Source organism: Alosa sapidissima, chromosome 10, assembly GCF_018492685.1.
Source record: "Alosa sapidissima isolate fAloSap1 chromosome 10, fAloSap1.pri, whole genome shotgun sequence".
NCBI lineage: Eukaryota > Metazoa > Chordata > Actinopteri > Clupeiformes > Clupeidae > Alosa > Alosa sapidissima.
The window spans coordinates 25,348,751-25,365,267 of NC_055966.1; the positions used below are offsets into that span (position 1 = coordinate 25,348,751).

General features: G+C 50.9%; 1 protein-coding gene across 4 annotated transcripts in view; it reads left to right on the top strand.

Annotated features, from left to right (window-relative positions):
• dop1a (DOP1 leucine zipper like protein A) overlaps positions 1-16,517 on the top strand; it is a 36,765-nt gene that overhangs the window by 14,442 nt on the left and 5,806 nt on the right. For all 4 annotated transcript variants that reach the window (XM_042108225.1, XM_042108227.1, XM_042108228.1 and 1 more), the window contains 18 exons: positions 469-1,081; positions 1,718-1,986; positions 2,218-2,370; positions 2,605-2,705; positions 3,127-3,413; positions 3,813-5,641; positions 6,249-6,910; positions 8,777-8,888; positions 9,240-9,422; positions 9,923-10,048; positions 11,577-11,711; positions 12,546-12,601; positions 12,869-12,973; positions 13,750-13,816; positions 14,812-14,956; positions 15,254-15,333; positions 15,662-15,771; positions 16,471-16,517. The exon at positions 16,471-16,517 is cut by the window's right edge and continues 103 nt beyond it. In XM_042108225.1, coding sequence (XP_041964159.1) covers positions 469-1,081; positions 1,718-1,986; positions 2,218-2,370; positions 2,605-2,705; positions 3,127-3,413; positions 3,813-5,641; positions 6,249-6,910; positions 8,777-8,888; positions 9,240-9,422; positions 9,923-10,048; positions 11,577-11,711; positions 12,546-12,601; positions 12,869-12,973; positions 13,750-13,816; positions 14,812-14,956; positions 15,254-15,333; positions 15,662-15,771; positions 16,471-16,517 — 5,080 coding nt within the window. The remainder of the gene's footprint in view (positions 1-468; positions 1,082-1,717; positions 1,987-2,217; positions 2,371-2,604; positions 2,706-3,126; positions 3,414-3,812; positions 5,642-6,248; positions 6,911-8,776; positions 8,889-9,239; positions 9,423-9,922; positions 10,049-11,576; positions 11,712-12,545; positions 12,602-12,868; positions 12,974-13,749; positions 13,817-14,811; positions 14,957-15,253; positions 15,334-15,661; positions 15,772-16,470) is intronic.

Below are 16,517 nucleotides of genomic sequence, written 5' to 3' on the forward strand. Positions count from 1 at the left end.
GGGTGTTTGTCAAGCTCTCCAGATCGTTGTTTGTGTTCTGCCTCATGTCTGATTAAAAAGCGTGTCATTTGAGGCCAAGGTGCCAGCTGTCACTCACTCCATTGCAACTCACCTGGAGAAAAAATGCTCGCTGACAAGACAGGGCCTCACCAAGTGACCGATGGTGATGGCTCTACGTCTATGTCCATTTACTGAGGCAGTCGTCCATATTGAAAACCAGTTGCAACACATTTATTGACCTCATGATTTATGTTTGCATAGTAGACATTCAGATCATCCTCAGGGCTGGAAGTTCTCAGGAACACGGCTGGAATTCACATGTTGGCCAAGCCGATATGAACAGAGATAGTAGATAATAGAAAACTGCTTTGGAAATGTCTCAGGCACATAAATGCTCCCTGCCAGCATCTTAAGACCCTGTGTCTGATATTTCTCTGTCTGTCTGTCTGTATATCTCTCTCTCTTTAGTCTTTGCCGTCATCTCTGGAGCTTCCCGCCGTGCCTGGCGAGGTGTTTGAGGACAGCAATGGTCACGCTGCCGGCGGCCGTTCCTCCGAGAACAGCTTCACCGATTTCGTCCAGTACCAGGAGGACGGCGAACGGCCGCAGCAGGACTCAGTCCACTCCCCTGAGGACCCCTCCACCTCCTCCACCACCACCCCCACCACCACCACGCCGACCACTCCGCGGCCCCCTCCCAGGTCTGGCGCGGCCCTCAGCAAGCCTCAGGACAGTAAGCCAGTCATGCAGTGCTGTCTGGAGCAGTTCCAGCACTTCCTGTCCCGCCTCATCACTCTCTACATCACTTCCCCCTCCGCCGCCCACAGCAACGGTGCCACCACCACAGGGGTCACAGAGCTCAAGCGGCCGCTGCCCCGACCCCCCAAAATGGACACGCTGAAGGTCGGGGTGCCGCCAAGGCCGGGGGGGGGAGAGGAGGAGGAGGAGGGTGAGCCGGAGCGGACGGAATGTCAGGCGGCCTTCACGGCGGCCTGTCAGCTCTTCCTGGAGTGCTCCAGCTTCCCCGTTTACATCGCCGAGGGCAACCTCAAGGCCACGCCCAGCAGGGAGGAGCTGTCAGGTAAGAAGATGCACCTCTCAGAGGCATACGTGTGTCAGGTGAAGGGAATGGTGATGGTTTCAGTGTGATTATTCCCAAACCACGAGTCCATACCACCAGTTCAGGTGTCGTTTCCCCGTTCATGTACTCTGTGTCATTGTTTGTGAGAACATATCCACCAAAAGAGGGCAGTAAAGAGGGAAAAGATAAAGAGAGGGATCAAAGCCTTTTTAGGCAAGTCCCTCCACTCGGCGGCCATAATTGCAACGCATTTTTGTGCACTTATCAGGCATTTATTTTGGGCAGAACTGCGAGTGCGCAAGGCTTCACGCTCACAACATATGATTAGCACAACGTATTCACATGTCACATGGCAGCGGAAAGAGCGGAATATGTGTAGATGACTGCGCTTCGCACTAACCACATACATTTCTATGGGAGTTTTTGAGTGCTCTGTCTCCTCATTAGAAAGTCTCTGAAGGGATGGGTAACAATGTGAAACAATTACATTTATTTAGCAGGAACTACACCTGTGTAATGCTGCCATCAGAGAGCAAAAAATAGTCCTCAGTGAAAAGGAAAAAATAATGAGGCTGAAATAGACTCTTCCCACAACCCTCCTTTCTGATGTGATGTGATGCACTTGTTGGCCAGCAGATGGCGAGCGCCCTGCGGGTTGGCTGCAGTGTCTGATGGACGCGTGCTGCGCTCCGGTGGACTTCAGCATCCAGGGTGTGGCCATCTCCCTCCTCATGGACCTGGTGGGGCTCACCCAGTCCGTCGCCATGGTGACGGCCGAGCGGGTGGGCAGCGCGGACCCGGCCCCGCCCATGAGCCCCAGCCAAGGCCGCGTCGCCGTGGTGATCAGGCCACCCCTCACGCAGGGCATCCTCAAGTACATCGCTGACAAGACCAACTTTTTTAAGGTGCAGTGCAGTGTGTGTGTGTGTGTGTGTGTGTGTGTGTGTGTGTGTGTGTTTCTTTCATGTTCTCTGCTGTCTTTTATCCTTGCTCAGTCAATTCCTAATCTTTTACCATCTTAAATAATCCCTACTACCTCCCTCCTCACCTATCTACCTTCTTCCTTCCTCTCTCTTTCTCTCTCTCTCTATTTCCCTCTACCCCCCCCCCCCCCTCTCTCTCTCTCCTCCTTGTAGACTGTAGCTCTGATCCTGTGGGAGCAGTTGGATGAGGGGACCCCGCAACATCATCAGCGCAGCGTGGAGCTCTTCTACCAGCTGCACAACCTGGTGCCCTCCTCCAGCATCTGTGAGGATGTCATCAGCCAGCAACTCATGCACAGAGACAAGGTACACACACACACACGCCTACACACACACACACACACACACACACACACACACACACACACACACACACACACACACACACACACGCGCGCGCGCGCGCCTACACACACAAAAAACACACACGCACGCACACACGCACACACACACTCACACACACACACACACATGTAGCAACAGGATAGACACACACACATTCATGTAATACATTCTCAACTGTTTTTTGTGTCGTGTTAGAGGGTGCGTCTGGAGGCCCATGTGAAGTTCTCTGTGCTGTGGCACCTCACCAGGGACCTGAACATCACCAAGTCTTCCCCTTTCAACCGCACTTTTGACCGGTAGGCCTCCGCCGCACTACAGCCTCCCCCTGCTTAAAAACTAGTGCAGTATTTTGGAGCCATTGTTTATTTTATTTATTTATTTATTTATTTATTTTTTGGAGTGGGGGGGTGGGGGGGGGGTTTGTTTGGTTTGTTTTTTTGACATCTCGTCTACTGCTCTTGATTCTTTCTTACTTCTCGCACTCTCTCATCCATCTCACCCCCTCTGACTCTTTCTCTTCCCCTCCTGCTCTTAGTGCTCATAGCCTGAAGGGCATCACAGAAATGGAATGATTTATTTGACTTAATGGATTAAAGGGTTTTTAGACATCTTTCTCTCTCTCTCTCTCTCTGTCTCTCTTCCTCTGTCCCTCTCACTCACACTCTCTCTCTCTCACACTCTCACTCACTCTCTCTGCTCTCCCCCGTCCTTGCTCAGGTCTCTGTTCATCATGCTGGACAGCCTGACGTACTGGGACGGCTCGGCGAGCGCGGTGGGCCGGGCGTGGCTGGACCAGGTCCTGCAGCGGCACGACATCGCGCGCGTGCTGGAGCCCCTGCTGCTGCTCCTGCTGCACCCCAAGACGCACCGCGTGTCCATCCAGCGCGTCCAGGCGCAGCGTCACTGGGCCCAGAACTTCCCCCAGCCGGGCCAGTCCGAACCCCCCGACCCAGAACGCGACCCGTCCGAGCCCATCTATATGAGGGACTTGGGTTTCTCTGATAGTAAGACGGCAGGGCTCTCTGTTTCTGTTTTCACTGAGCTCCAAGGAGAGGTCGTGCATGTGTATGTCAGTGTATTCTCAAGGTCCTTTCACACCTGTCTGAATTTGTATTCGCACGAAATCATGCTGGTAATTAAATACATATTCTTGTTAGTCGCAAACTGGACGAAATTTGAAAAACAATTCTGCCTGATTTTGTGGGAATATTTAGTCAGAAAAGCCGGACTTGGTGCGAAACAGCTTTCATTCTTTTTTTCTTGCGAAGAGAAGGTTTGAGCCTGACAGGATGGCTAGATTTTCAAAAGTTGAACTGTACAGAAAGTGATTTTTTTTTTATTTTCCTTGTTTCCACTGTTTCTTACATATTAAACTCTGCGTTCCTTTTCTGTCACACTCTCAGACTTCGGCCATGGCGACAGTCTGAGGGGTGGGCAGGGCCATGTCCATCTCCTCCCACTGGACGACATGGAGCCCTTCAGCCTGACGGTCAACCCCCTGAGCGACAGCCTGTCCCTGCTCAGCCTGAGCAGTGAGAATCTGCAGCTGTGTGGCGACTACGCACCTCCTGACCAGCAGGGGGAGCCTGCGAGCTCCGACTCCAGCGGCTCCAACAACTCCACTATCGACAACGGCAGCTTCGAGGAGCCCGAGGCGGGAGGCGAAGGTGGAGAAGGTGGCATTACCGAGAACGGGTGCGACTCCACAGGAGAGCCAGCGGAGGGCGCAGTGGAGGATGAGGAGGCCGAAGCGGAGGTGGTGGAGGAGGAGGAGGAGGTTCTGTCCACGGTGATGGCGGAGCTCCTGGACAGGGTGGTGCAGGCGGTGGAGGAGAGCTCGGCGGACACCCCATCTCCCCCCGAGGCCTGGCCACAGACGGACGCGGACAGCATCCACTCCTCGTCCTCCTCGTCCGCCTCCATCATGGACACCCCTGCGAGCCAGAGGCTGGCCCTGGGGCCCTTCCCAGCCGGTGCTCAGCACAGGACACTGCCGGAGCTGGTGGCCGGGGGTACTCTGGAGTTCCTCTCCATCGCTGCCGCCACCAACACCACCTCCGTCTCCGAAGCCCCCAGCCCCGTGGCCTCCGCCACCATCACCCCCTTCCCCGCCTCCATCCTCCCCAGGGCCGAGGAGCACCGCGAGGGCATCACGCGGCACAGCTCGTCCCCCTCCATCGTCATGCTCCCGGACAGCAGCTGCAGCAGCAGCAGCGGCGTGGGCGTCGGCGGGAGCACCACCACGGCCAGCGTGGCAGGCAGCAGCGTCGGGGGTTCGTCGACCGACCTGAGCGTCCTCCTCCACGCCGACGACCCGCAGGCCCGCAAGCGCAGCCACAGCAGCACGCAGCTCAGCCTCAAGGGCAAGATCATGGAGCGGCTAGCGGCGGCCGACAAGTCCCCCGGCGCCAAGCCCAAGGTCAAGAAGGCCAAGCGCAAGGAGGAAGAGCGCCGACGACAGCAACAGCAACAGCAGCAGCAGCAGCAGCAGCAGCTTCTCCAGGCCGGACGCAGCCGGCCGCCCAGCATCTTCTTCGGGGACAGCCTGGACCTGGAGAACTGGTACAGCTGCGGCGAGGGCGAGGTGTCCGAGATCGAGAGTGACGTGGGCTCTCCCAGCGGAGGCGCCGAGGCCGGAGGAGGAGGAGGAGGAGGAGGAGCGGGTGGTGGCGGCTCGAAACAGCGTCTCTCCTCCTCCTGCACCTCCCCCGCGCCGCCCCGCTTCAACATCCACCCGCTGTACCAGCACGTGCTGCTCTACCTGCAGCTGTACGACTCGTCGCGCACGCTGCACGCGCTCTCGGCCGTGGCGGCCATGCTGCGCGCCTCGCCGGCCGCCTTCGTCTCGGCCATCGCCACCACGGGCGTCACGCACACGCACACGCCGCAGCTCTCGCTGCTCCAGAACCTGCTGGCGCGCCACCGCGTCTCCGTCATGGGCAAGGACTTCTACTGCCCCATCCCGCAGCAGGACGCGCACGCCGCCCACCCCTTCCGCGGCGCCATGTTCCTGGAGGTGGTGCTGCTGCTCTGCCTCTACTTCCTGCGCAGCTACTACGCCGCGCACGTGGCCGCCACCGCCCAGGACCTGGCCGGCAACCGCGCCATGCAGCTGACCAGCGTGGAGGTGCTGACGCTGCTCTTCGGCGAGCTGGCCAAGGTGATCGGCGGCTCGGCCAAGGGCTTCGCCAGTTTCATCAGTGACTTGCTGTCCAAGTGCAAAGTGCAGAAGGTGAGGAGCCTGCTGCTGAGTATCAATCGGATCTTTAAACACTGTGTGTGTGTGTGTGTGTGTGTGTGTGTGTGTGTGTGTGTGTGTGTGTGTGTGTGCGTGTGTGTGCGCGCGCGTCAGGGCCTAAAACACTCTGCAGTGTCTCATTAGGGGTACGCCTCTCAGTCGCTGGCCAAGTACAGAGAGTGAATGCAGGTTCTGTGTATCAATCAGAGTCCTTGTGTCCTTGTACACTTTCTCCTGAAAGTCTCCACAGAGGCATCCTGTAATAGCACTCTTGTTGTACCTTGTGCTACCCCAATTATGTTAAGGAGTAGACACTTGTTAATATATTTTTTAATCAGCATCCAGACATTTGACTTTACCTGATGTGATTAAATAAACTCCAACTGAAGTTTCTCCTGGTGACGGATGTGTCTAGACTGTCAGGTCCGTGGGGTGCATAAATGTATTGAAGCATAAAGAGGTTTGTGTCCTCCGTGTAGTGGACGATGAAACCAGTGAGAATAAAATAAAATAAAATAAATTAAATAAAAAATGTAAGTATATGACGTGGTAGATATGTAAATAACAGTAAATGTTGTTGTTGTTGTGTGTGTCTTGTCAGGTGGTACTGCACTGCCTGCTCTCGTCCATCTTCAGCGCCCAGAAGTGGCACGAGCAGCGGTGCAGCGGCGCCAACGTGGCGGCGGTGGAGGAGGGCCTGTCGGAGGACAGCGTCATCAACCTGTCCGAGGACCAGCTGGACGGCTGCAGCGCCCTGCAGTCCCAGCTGCTGCGTCTGCTGCAGAGCCTGGTGGTGCTGGAGCACCGCGTGCTCACCCCCTCCGAGGACGGGCCCGACGCCGTGGCCGCTGGCGTGGCCGGGGCGGGCGTCAGCGGTGGCGGGGTCGTCGGCGGCGGAGTCGTCGGCGGTGGCGGCGTGGGAGCCGTTGGCGGGGGCGGTGTTGCGGGCGCCGGGGGAGCGTTCGAGCTCCTCGGGGGCGAGGTGGAGCACGTGAGTCCCCAGCAGCCCTTCACGTCGCTGCAGTACCTGCACGGACAGCCCATCACGGCGCAGGGCATGTTCCTGTGCGCCGTCATCCGGGCCCTGCACCAGAACCACGCCTGCAAGATGCACCCGCAGTGGATCGGCCTCATCACGGCCACGCTGCCCTACATGGGCAAGGTGCTGCGCCGCGTCGTGGCCTCGGTCACCCTGCAGCTCTGCCGCAACCTTGACAACCTGCTCCAGCAGTACCGCTACGAGACTGGACTCACCGACACCAGGTACCAGCAACCAAACCTGCACCACACACCACACAACTACACTGTGCTTAGGACTCATGGGAAAATATGGAACATCTAAACATTTTCTGTACCTACATTCATTCATTCATTCATTCATTCATTCATTCATTCATTCATATATACATACCAGGCACCAGCAACGACACTCCACACAACATCACTGTTTAGGACTCATAGCAATATTCACTGTATGGACAAAAGTACTGGGACACCTGGTAATTAGCCCTACAGGAACTTTTGGGACACCACACTCTAAATATATATCGGAACGTCACATATTACCTACCAACCGTCACGTATGTCCAACCTCTCACGTGTATGTGTCACTTAATATTCATTTCTATACAAACCAAGACAGCGGATTCCTAAAGAAACGCAAGCACCCACACCATATGTTTATCAAAATTAGCTATGTACCAAAAATTACATTTTACCGTGACTTGAAGAGCTGTGAACAGTGTTGTAAGGCTGCGTGTACAAATCCGCTTGGAGCTCCAGTGGAATTTTGAATTGCGACGAGAATTCTCGGGCTAACCGTTGATGTGCCGTGAGAAAGGTTGGGAATAAGTACCCACCAGCCAAGCACTAAACTCCGAGTGTGGTAAACAAAATCAGATATTTCAGGCAGTAAAAGCCCCGGTAAGAACCAAACTAAATTTTGTTCAAATCTACACACCAATGGCTACTGAAAAATGTAAGGTTAATTTAGCAAATGTTATTTTGAAGTATTAAAAAACATCATTGTTATAGAATTTTTGAACGAAATGGTTGGTAATTAGCACGTTTACGATAGAAATGTAGCGTTTAATAGAAATAGAATTTTGACACACTGGCAGGAAAAATGGCTCTCTGATCAACAGCCTCCCAGCCATTTGCCGCCCAATATTGGTGGATCCCCCCACCACCAATCCACTCCCAAAACATATGTCGTCAACCGCTACATCTCTATTGGCATGTGACAGCTAGAACAGCTTCCACTCTTCTGGGAAGGCTTTACACACGATTTTTGGATGTGTATCTATCTGTGGGATTGTTTGCCCATTCATCCAGCATTTGTGAGGTCAGGACCCTGGCCCTGGCTCACATTCTCTGTTAGGACTTTAACATTCCTGATTTTGGCCAATGCTTTTTGTGCACAATGGTTTTAAGCCCCCAACGTCGTCTTCCAGGCAGCGCTCCATGGAAGGCACTAGGGTTAGGCAAGGGTTAGGGTTAGGGTTAGGGTTAGGTGCCTTGAAGTTGACGGTCGCAGTGCTGCCTTGAAGTCAGCGGTGGGGGCTTAAAACACCATTGAGCGCTTTTTGTCCAAACAACTTGGAGAGCATACGAAAAGAGTCAAAAGAGTATATATACGAAAAGGAATACATACATGAGTAGACACAGCTGCAGCACGAGTAGCTCTAGCCTCAAAAATACTGGTTACCCCTGATATGTTGATGTGTATGGTTTAATGTTGGACACAAGTCCATCAATAAAACATTGCCACTAGATGGCAATCTAAGACCACAGATTTAAGGGCTGCCACCTTGTGTGAACATTTGGAGTCAAAAATAGACATGAATGAATGCACACATTACGCAAATGTGTATGGTGCCGTCATGCAGTATTAATGTTACAAATTAATGTGTCGTTGGTATTGGGCTGTGTGTGTGTGAGTGTGTGTGCGTGCACACTTATGGGATGTGTGTGGGTGCAGTGATAGGATTGAAAACATACTGTATGTTGGCTGTGTGTATGTGTGCACATATACATTTGTGTATCCTTTCATGGTTGACTGTGTGTGTGTGTGTGTGTGTGTGTGTGTGTGTGTGTGTGTGTGTGTGTGTGTACTATGCTACTATGCAGACCCCAGTGGATGGCTTCGTGCATTCCTCCTGACCTGATTCTTACTGTTCTGGAGGGAATTACGGCCATCATCCACTACTGCCTGCTGGACCCAGCATCTCAATATCACCAGGTGGGGGCGATAGAGAACTACTAAAAATCACCTCAGTGTTCCAGTGTCCCTCATAGTCATTATAGACCTAGCACACACATTTCTTATCAAATGCTTAGCTCTCTCTGGCATGCCCTTGTGATGTGTATAGTTGAATGTTGTCTAAATGCTAAATATGTTCTGCTTGTGTGTGCCTCTCTACGTATGTGTGTGTGGGTTTGTGTGTGTGATTGTGTATGTGTATGTGTATGTGATTGTGTGTGTGTGTATGTATATGTGTGTCTGTGTCTGTGTGTGATTGTGTGTGATTGTGTGTGTGTGTGTGTGTGTGTGTGTGTGTGTGTGTGTGTGTTATTTGTGCGCGTGCTTTAGCTCCAAGTGAGCGTGAACCAGAAGCACCTGGCGGAGGCGCGTGCAGGCATCCTGTCCATCCTGCACACCATCATGTCGTCGGTGACGCTGCTCTGGAGCGTCCTCTACCTGGTGGACAGCTCAGACCGGCCTGCCACCGCCTCCGCCTGCTACAGCTCCAACATCAACCTCGGCTCCACCAAGGTAACACACACACTGAGACATACACATACTTATATACACACACACACACACACACACACACACACACACACACACACACACACACACACACACAAATACAAACTGGCACACACATACACACACACACACACACACACACACACACACAAATACAAACTGACACACACACACACACACACACACACACACACACACACACGCAGCCATGGCCTACTGGTTAGCGCTTCGGACTCTTAAGCGAACCCCGACCAGTAGGAATGGCTGAAGGCTCCTTACCCCTCACTGCTCCCCGAGCGCCGCTGTAGCAGGCAGCTCACTGCATCGGGATTATATTAGTGTGTGCTTCACCTCACTGTGTGGTCACTGTGTGCTGAGTGTGTTTCACTAACTAACGGGATCAAAGGAGTACACACACACACACACACACATCCTGAGGTTTGGTGCCTTGCGGGTTTGTTTGACGCTGTGCTCTCTGGCGCCCCCTTTGTGTGTGGTTGTAGAACCTGCGGCAGCAGATCCTGGAGCTCCTGGGCCCCATCTCCATGAACCATGGGGCCCACTTCATGGCTGCCATCGCCTACGTGTGGAACGAGAGAAAACAGGTCAAGAGCTCCGCCAGGAACAAGGTACACCTCTGCCTAATGTTGCCTCTGATGTTGTAATTATGTGTGCGCACAAGACTGTGTGTGTGTGTGTGTGTGTGTGTGTGTGTGTACAGGCATATGTTTAAATTGCACAGCAGTTTTTACACTCAGTGTCCAACTAATTGTGCCTACTAATGCAGTGCCCGTTCAAACATACCATTCTTGTAGAAAACCCGTAGCCCAATTACATGCCCGCAGGTATGCCTGCTTTAAAAATAGGATGATACGGAAAAACATCATTCCAGCTAAGCATTCAATAATGAATACTGAATAGTATAATATATTAGCCTATAATTAATGTGCAGTAAGCAGAATTTAGGCATGGCTGCATGTGACATTTCTACAGATCAGAATGACATAAGCCTAACAGCTGTTTTTAGTTAAGGCTATATGTTTATTGTTAAGCTTATTGAATGATTTCCTGATTCTGAAGACAAAACCATTTTGTGGAATGATGCATCATCGTTTGGAATTTGCAACGATGTGACTCAATCTCTGGTAGGCTATATACCTATAGGTGACATCATGCAGCTCTGTCTGCCACTCGTTGTCTGTAGCTGATCGAAATTGCATGAGCCTAAAGCTTTGTAAGGCTATGTTTAGCCTATTGAATAGCTTAACAATATAGAAGACAAACCATTTTGTAGAAATATGCATCTATGAGATGTGCAACAATGTGACTCAAAAACCGTCTTTGGTAGCATAAGCGACGTCGCTCAGTCTGCCACTTGTTGTCTAGCTGTCTTCTGAAACGTTAAATTCGGGACCATTAGCCTATCGCTCGTTTCAATTTGGGACCTTACAGTCGGAATTGTCGTTTGTTTATTCAAAATCTCAAGTCCAAAGTAGCCTGGGCTATTCCAAGCGTCAGTTTATTGCACATACTTTTTATGTAGCCTAATTTTGAATAGCCACTACATACCCATGTTTGTTGGCGTGCTGTTAAAAAGTTCGCCGAATCATTTTATGTAAACAAACTGCATACAGGTAGTTTTTAGTATTGAGGTCAGACATGTTAATCGTCCAAACATCTTGCATCTTAACCCGTGATTCAGTGCTGCCAAAACTCTGCTTATCCTCTCTCTCTTGTCCTGAGCTGTGCTGTGTGAGAGGGGGAGTGGCTATGGTAGAGCGGAGAAAGCCAACGTGTGCTACTTTTACCGATATCTTTTGCCTTACTTATCCAAACAATGCCAAACTCGGCACTGCACATTTATGTGCCCATAGCAAGACACCTGTTGTTTGAAATCAATCGGACCATCGGTTCGAGAGATATGCAAATAACAGACACACACACAGACACACACACACACACACAGACAGACATTCCTGCAATGTATAGATAGATAAGCTGCATGTGAGAGTATTCATGAAAATGTGAGTGTGTGACTACATGTTTGTGTTGATCGTGTCTGTGTGTGTTTTTCTTAAACTGTTAAACTGTATGTGTGTAATCATATCTGTATGTGTGTGTGTGTGTGTGTGTGTGTGTGTGTGTGTGTGTGTTCAGGTGATCCCCGTGGCGTGTGAGGAGCAGTTGCTGCTGGTGGAGCTGGTGCGGTCAGTGAGCGCCATGCGGATGGAGACAGTCATCCAGACGGTCAAGGAGGTGCTCAAGCAGCCGCCCGCCATCGCCAAGGAGAAGGTAGACTGGCCCGTCTGCACTTCCTGGACCACTAAAACTTAAACGCTCTTCACACGACACTTTGCTTTTCCACTCAGCTTCACTACCGAGCCAGTAAAAACACTAAAAGCACTTTTCCCATTCCACTCTACTCTATTTCTCTCTCTCTTTGTTTATTTGTGCTGAATTTCCAAGTCAGTTTGGATAGACACATCTGCCAAATCACTGAATCAAAATGTTCAACATTGCCACGATTTTATGATTAGAGATGCCATGCAGGTAGTTCTGTATGGGAAGTAAAAATGGTTCTGTCCCTGTTTGTAGGCAAGGACCTTGTTTTATACACTGGTGTGAAACTTTATCTATGTAATTAATTATGTATAATGGACACTTTGAGCCTTTGGCTTTTGTCCTTTTCCAACAGTAGCTGTGCAGTCTAATTAATTAGGTATTGCTGTAAAAGATGTAAGTCTTAGCCTTTGGACGAGTTCAGTTTCTTCAGAGCTTTTCAGGCACAGACTCTCATTCAGCGTAGACAAAGACTTCCTTTCATTCTTTTAATAGTTTAACAGTAACAAATGTGCAGTGAAGTTCAGGCATTGTTAAGTGAAGGTAATGGATGCATCTCTTAACCTGCCTCCTGTGTAGTCATGGTAAAAATCTACACATTTGGAAGAACATAGCTTGTGGTTTTTGTCCACCCGCTCCTTCTAAACAAATGCTGCATAATGGTGTGATGCTTGTCTGCCTTTAGCTTTCATTGGACTGATGGTGTACTCTAGCCTAATGCTGATGCATCTGTGCCATGATGTTCCTCTTGTTTATTGACCCAACTCTCCTCCTCTCGCATCTCAGAAACATCTCTCTCTTGAAGTGTGTATGCTCCAGTTCTTCTACGCCTATGTGCAGAGGTAAGCAGATCTTGCAGATCTCTACCTGCAACATACCTTGCTCTGTGTGTGTGTGTGTGTGTGTGTGTGTGTGTGTGTGTGTGTGTGTGTGTGTGTGTGTGTGTGTGTGTGTGTGTGTGTGTGTGTGTGTGTGTGTGTGTGTGTGTGTGTGTGTGTGTGTGTGTGCGCGCAGAATATTTTTTTTTTATGGATTGAGGGCTAGACTCTGGCTGGGCCACTCTAAAATGTTGATTGATATTGTGACATCACTGTGTGTGTGTCCTGCAGGATCCCAGTGTCCAGTCTGGTGGACAGCTGGCCGTCTCTTCTGGCTCTGCTGAAGGACTCGGTGCAGCTCGGCCTCCCCGCTCCAGGACAGTTCCTCATCCTGGGGTCAGTTCCCCCACTCACCCTCTCACTCAAACTCTCTCACCCTCTCACTCACCCTCTCTCACCCTCTCACTCAAACTCTCTCACCCTCTCTCACCCTCTCAATCACCCTCTCACTCAAACTCACTCACCCTCTCACCCTCTCTCACCCTCTCACTCAAGCTCACTCACCCTCTCACTCAAACTCACTCACCCTCTCACTCAAACTCACTCACCCTCTCACTCAAACTCTCACCCTCTCACTCAAACTCACTCACCCTCTCTCACCCTCTCACTCACCCTCTCACTCAAGCTCCCTCACCCTCTCACTCAAACTCTCACCCTCTCACTCAAACTCACTCACCCTCTCTCACCCTCTCACTCACCCTCTCACTCAAACTCTCTCACCCTCTCTCACCCTCTCACTCACCCTCTTCACTCTCGCTCTCAGTCTTAAACTCGCTCTCACTTACTATCCCTCTCACTCACTATCCCTCTCACTCTCACTGAGCTTTATTCTAAGTTAAGAAAAATAATATAGTTATATAATGCAGCCTTTTACTCATGCAGAATCTCATTTCAGTGTAAGAATAGATGTTATAATATCTAGTTGGAATGCACTGGCATGCCATTTAATGTTGTGGATATAGTGTTTGTGCATATTTGAGTACCATAAGCTTTTATGCTATAATCCCTGCTGATCGATGAAATATGAGTGATGTGTAATATGGATACAGGTTGATAAATGTCTCATTAATGTGTATGTATGTTATAATGAACTCATGCATTGTTGTGTGTAGGGTCTTGAATGAGTTCATCCTGAAGAATCCCAACCTGGAGAGCAAGAAGGACCAGAGGGAGTTGCAGGTGAGTGGGCTTGTGCAGGTGCAGGTGAGTGGGCTTGTGCAGGTGCAGGTGATTGTGCTAGTGCAGGTGCAGTTGAGTGGGCTAGTGCAGGTGCAGGTGAGTGGGCTAGTGCAGGTGAGTGGGCTAGTGCAGGTGCAGGCGAGTGGGCTAGTGCAGGTGAGTGGGCTAGTGCAGGCGAGTGGGCTAGTGCAGGTGCAGGTGAGTGGGCTTGTGCAGGTGCAGGTGATTGTGCTAGTGCAGGTGCAGTTGAGTGGGCTAGTGCAGGTGCAGGTGAGTGGGCTAGTGCAGGTGAGTGGGCTAGTGCAGGTGCAGGCGAGTGGGCTAGTGCAGGTGAGTGGGCTAGTGCAGGCGAGTGGGCTAGTGCAGGCGAGTGGGCTAGTGCAAGTGAATGGGCTAGTGCAGGTGCAGGTGAGTGGGCTAGTGCAGGTGAGTGGGCTAGTGCAGGTGCAGGTGAGTGGGCTAGTGCAGGTGCAAGTGAGTGGGCTGGTGCAGGTGAATGGGCTAGTGCAGGTGAGTGGGCTAGTGCGGGTGAATGGGCTAGTGCAGGTGCAGGTGAGTGGGCTAGTGCAGGTGAAGGTGAGTGGGCTGGTGCAGGTGAGTGGGCTAGTGCAGGTGCAGGTGAATGGGCTAGTGCAGGTGCAGGTGAGTGGGCTAGTGCAGGTGAAGGTGAATGGGCTGGTGCAGGTGAGTGGGCTAGTGCAGGTGCAGGTGAGTGGGCTAGTGCAGGTGCAGGTGAGTGGGCTAGTGCAGGTGCAGGTGAATGGGCTGGTGCAGGTGAGTGGGCTAGTGCAGGTGAGTGGGCTAGTGCAGGTGCAGGTGAGTGGGCTAGTGCAGGTGCAGGTGAATGGGCTGGTGCAGGTGAATGGGCTAGTGCAGGTGCAGGTGAGTGGGTTCTGTATTGTGTCTCTGTATTTTACCACAGAGTCAAATGGATTAGTCTGTACTTTGTGTGAATAGCTTTTAAAAGACAGACTACTCTCTGATGCTGTGTTCAGGACGTGACCCATAAGATCGTGGAGGCCATTGGGACGATCGCCGGCTCGTCCCTGGAGCAGACCACCTGGCTCCGGAGGAACCTGGAGGTCAAACCCTCGCCCCAGATCGTAGTGGACGGGTCCAGCTTGGAGGCTGATGTGGAAGGTGTGTGTTCCTGCCCTCGCTTGTGTGTGATCAGTTTGTGTGTGTCACCTGTGTGTGATGTGTATGTATTTCTGTGGTGCACTGTATTGGTGTGTGCATTATCTTTGTTGGCTAATTTCACAACTCATTTTGATGACTCTTGTTACTGTGGCTATTGTGCATGTGTGACCTATTTGTAGACATTTCACATGTCCATATACTGTATGTGAGTATATGCCACAGTGATGTCTGCATGCTGTTGTGTTGTCTCACTAATTGTGTGTGCGGGACTGTGTGTATATGTGTGTGTGTTTGCAGATCTCATGCTCACAGTGATGGAGGCTTCCAGCTTCACTCCATCTGTGTACAGCGTTCACGCCCTCACACTGCTGGCTGAGGTAAACACGCCTGAACGTGCCCAAAACAGCACTGCGCAGCAGCTAACAGTTCATGTGATGGTCCTGCTCTGTAAGATTGGTTCTCCTGAAATTGAAGTACCAGTTATCTAACCAGGTTAAAAATAAGCTACCTTCGTGTCATAGCAAAGCTTTTGAGGCAACATACCTCGTTAACCACCAGTAGTGCAATGCTCACCTAAACACTAAACACTCCCTCCAGCACCAGTAGTGCACTGCTCACCTAAACACCCCCTCCCTGCTGCTCTCCTCACCAGTGTTTGTGTAATATGCTTTAAAGGAATTGTGTGTGTGTGTGTGTGTGCGCTAGGTGCTGGCCCATCTTCTGGATATGGTGTTCTATAGTGATGAAAAGGAGAGGGTCATTCCTCTGCTGACAAACATCATGCACTACGTGGTGCCTTATCTTCGCAACCACAGGTACGGGATGATTACCACCACTACTAGTACTACTTCTGCTGCTGCTACTACTACTACTACTACTACTACTACTGTTACTACTGTATGTATGTATGTGAGATGTGTATGTGCATTTATGTATGTAAGATATATGTGTGTATGTGTGTTGTGTGTTTGTTGTGTTATGGTTGTATAAGCTACTGGATACCTAAAATTCCCCTCGGGATGAATAAAGTATCTATCTATCTATCTATCTATCTATCTATCTATCTATCTACTACTACCACTACTACCACTACTGCCGCTACTGTTACTACCACTGTTACTACTACTACGTCTACTACTACTACTGCTATGCATATATCCACCGTTGTGCCCTTGAGCAAGGCACTTTACTTGTAAAAATTCACATATGTAAGTCGCAATTGGATAAAAGCGTAAAGTATATAAATAAATAATAATAAATAATATACACACCTGTACACATTCATATCATACTGTATACACGGACACACACAGACACGCACACACACGCACACACACGCACACACACGCACACGCACGCAGGCGCACGCACGCACACATACACACACACGCACACGCACACACACACACAGGCCCCCACACACACACACACAGGCACAAATACAGAAGACCCACAAACTGGTATCTTTTCATCTTTCATCTTTGTTGATCTGTATACTTATAATCCCCTGGCAGTGCCCACAACGCACCGAGCTACCGCGCGTGCATCCAGCTGTTGAGCA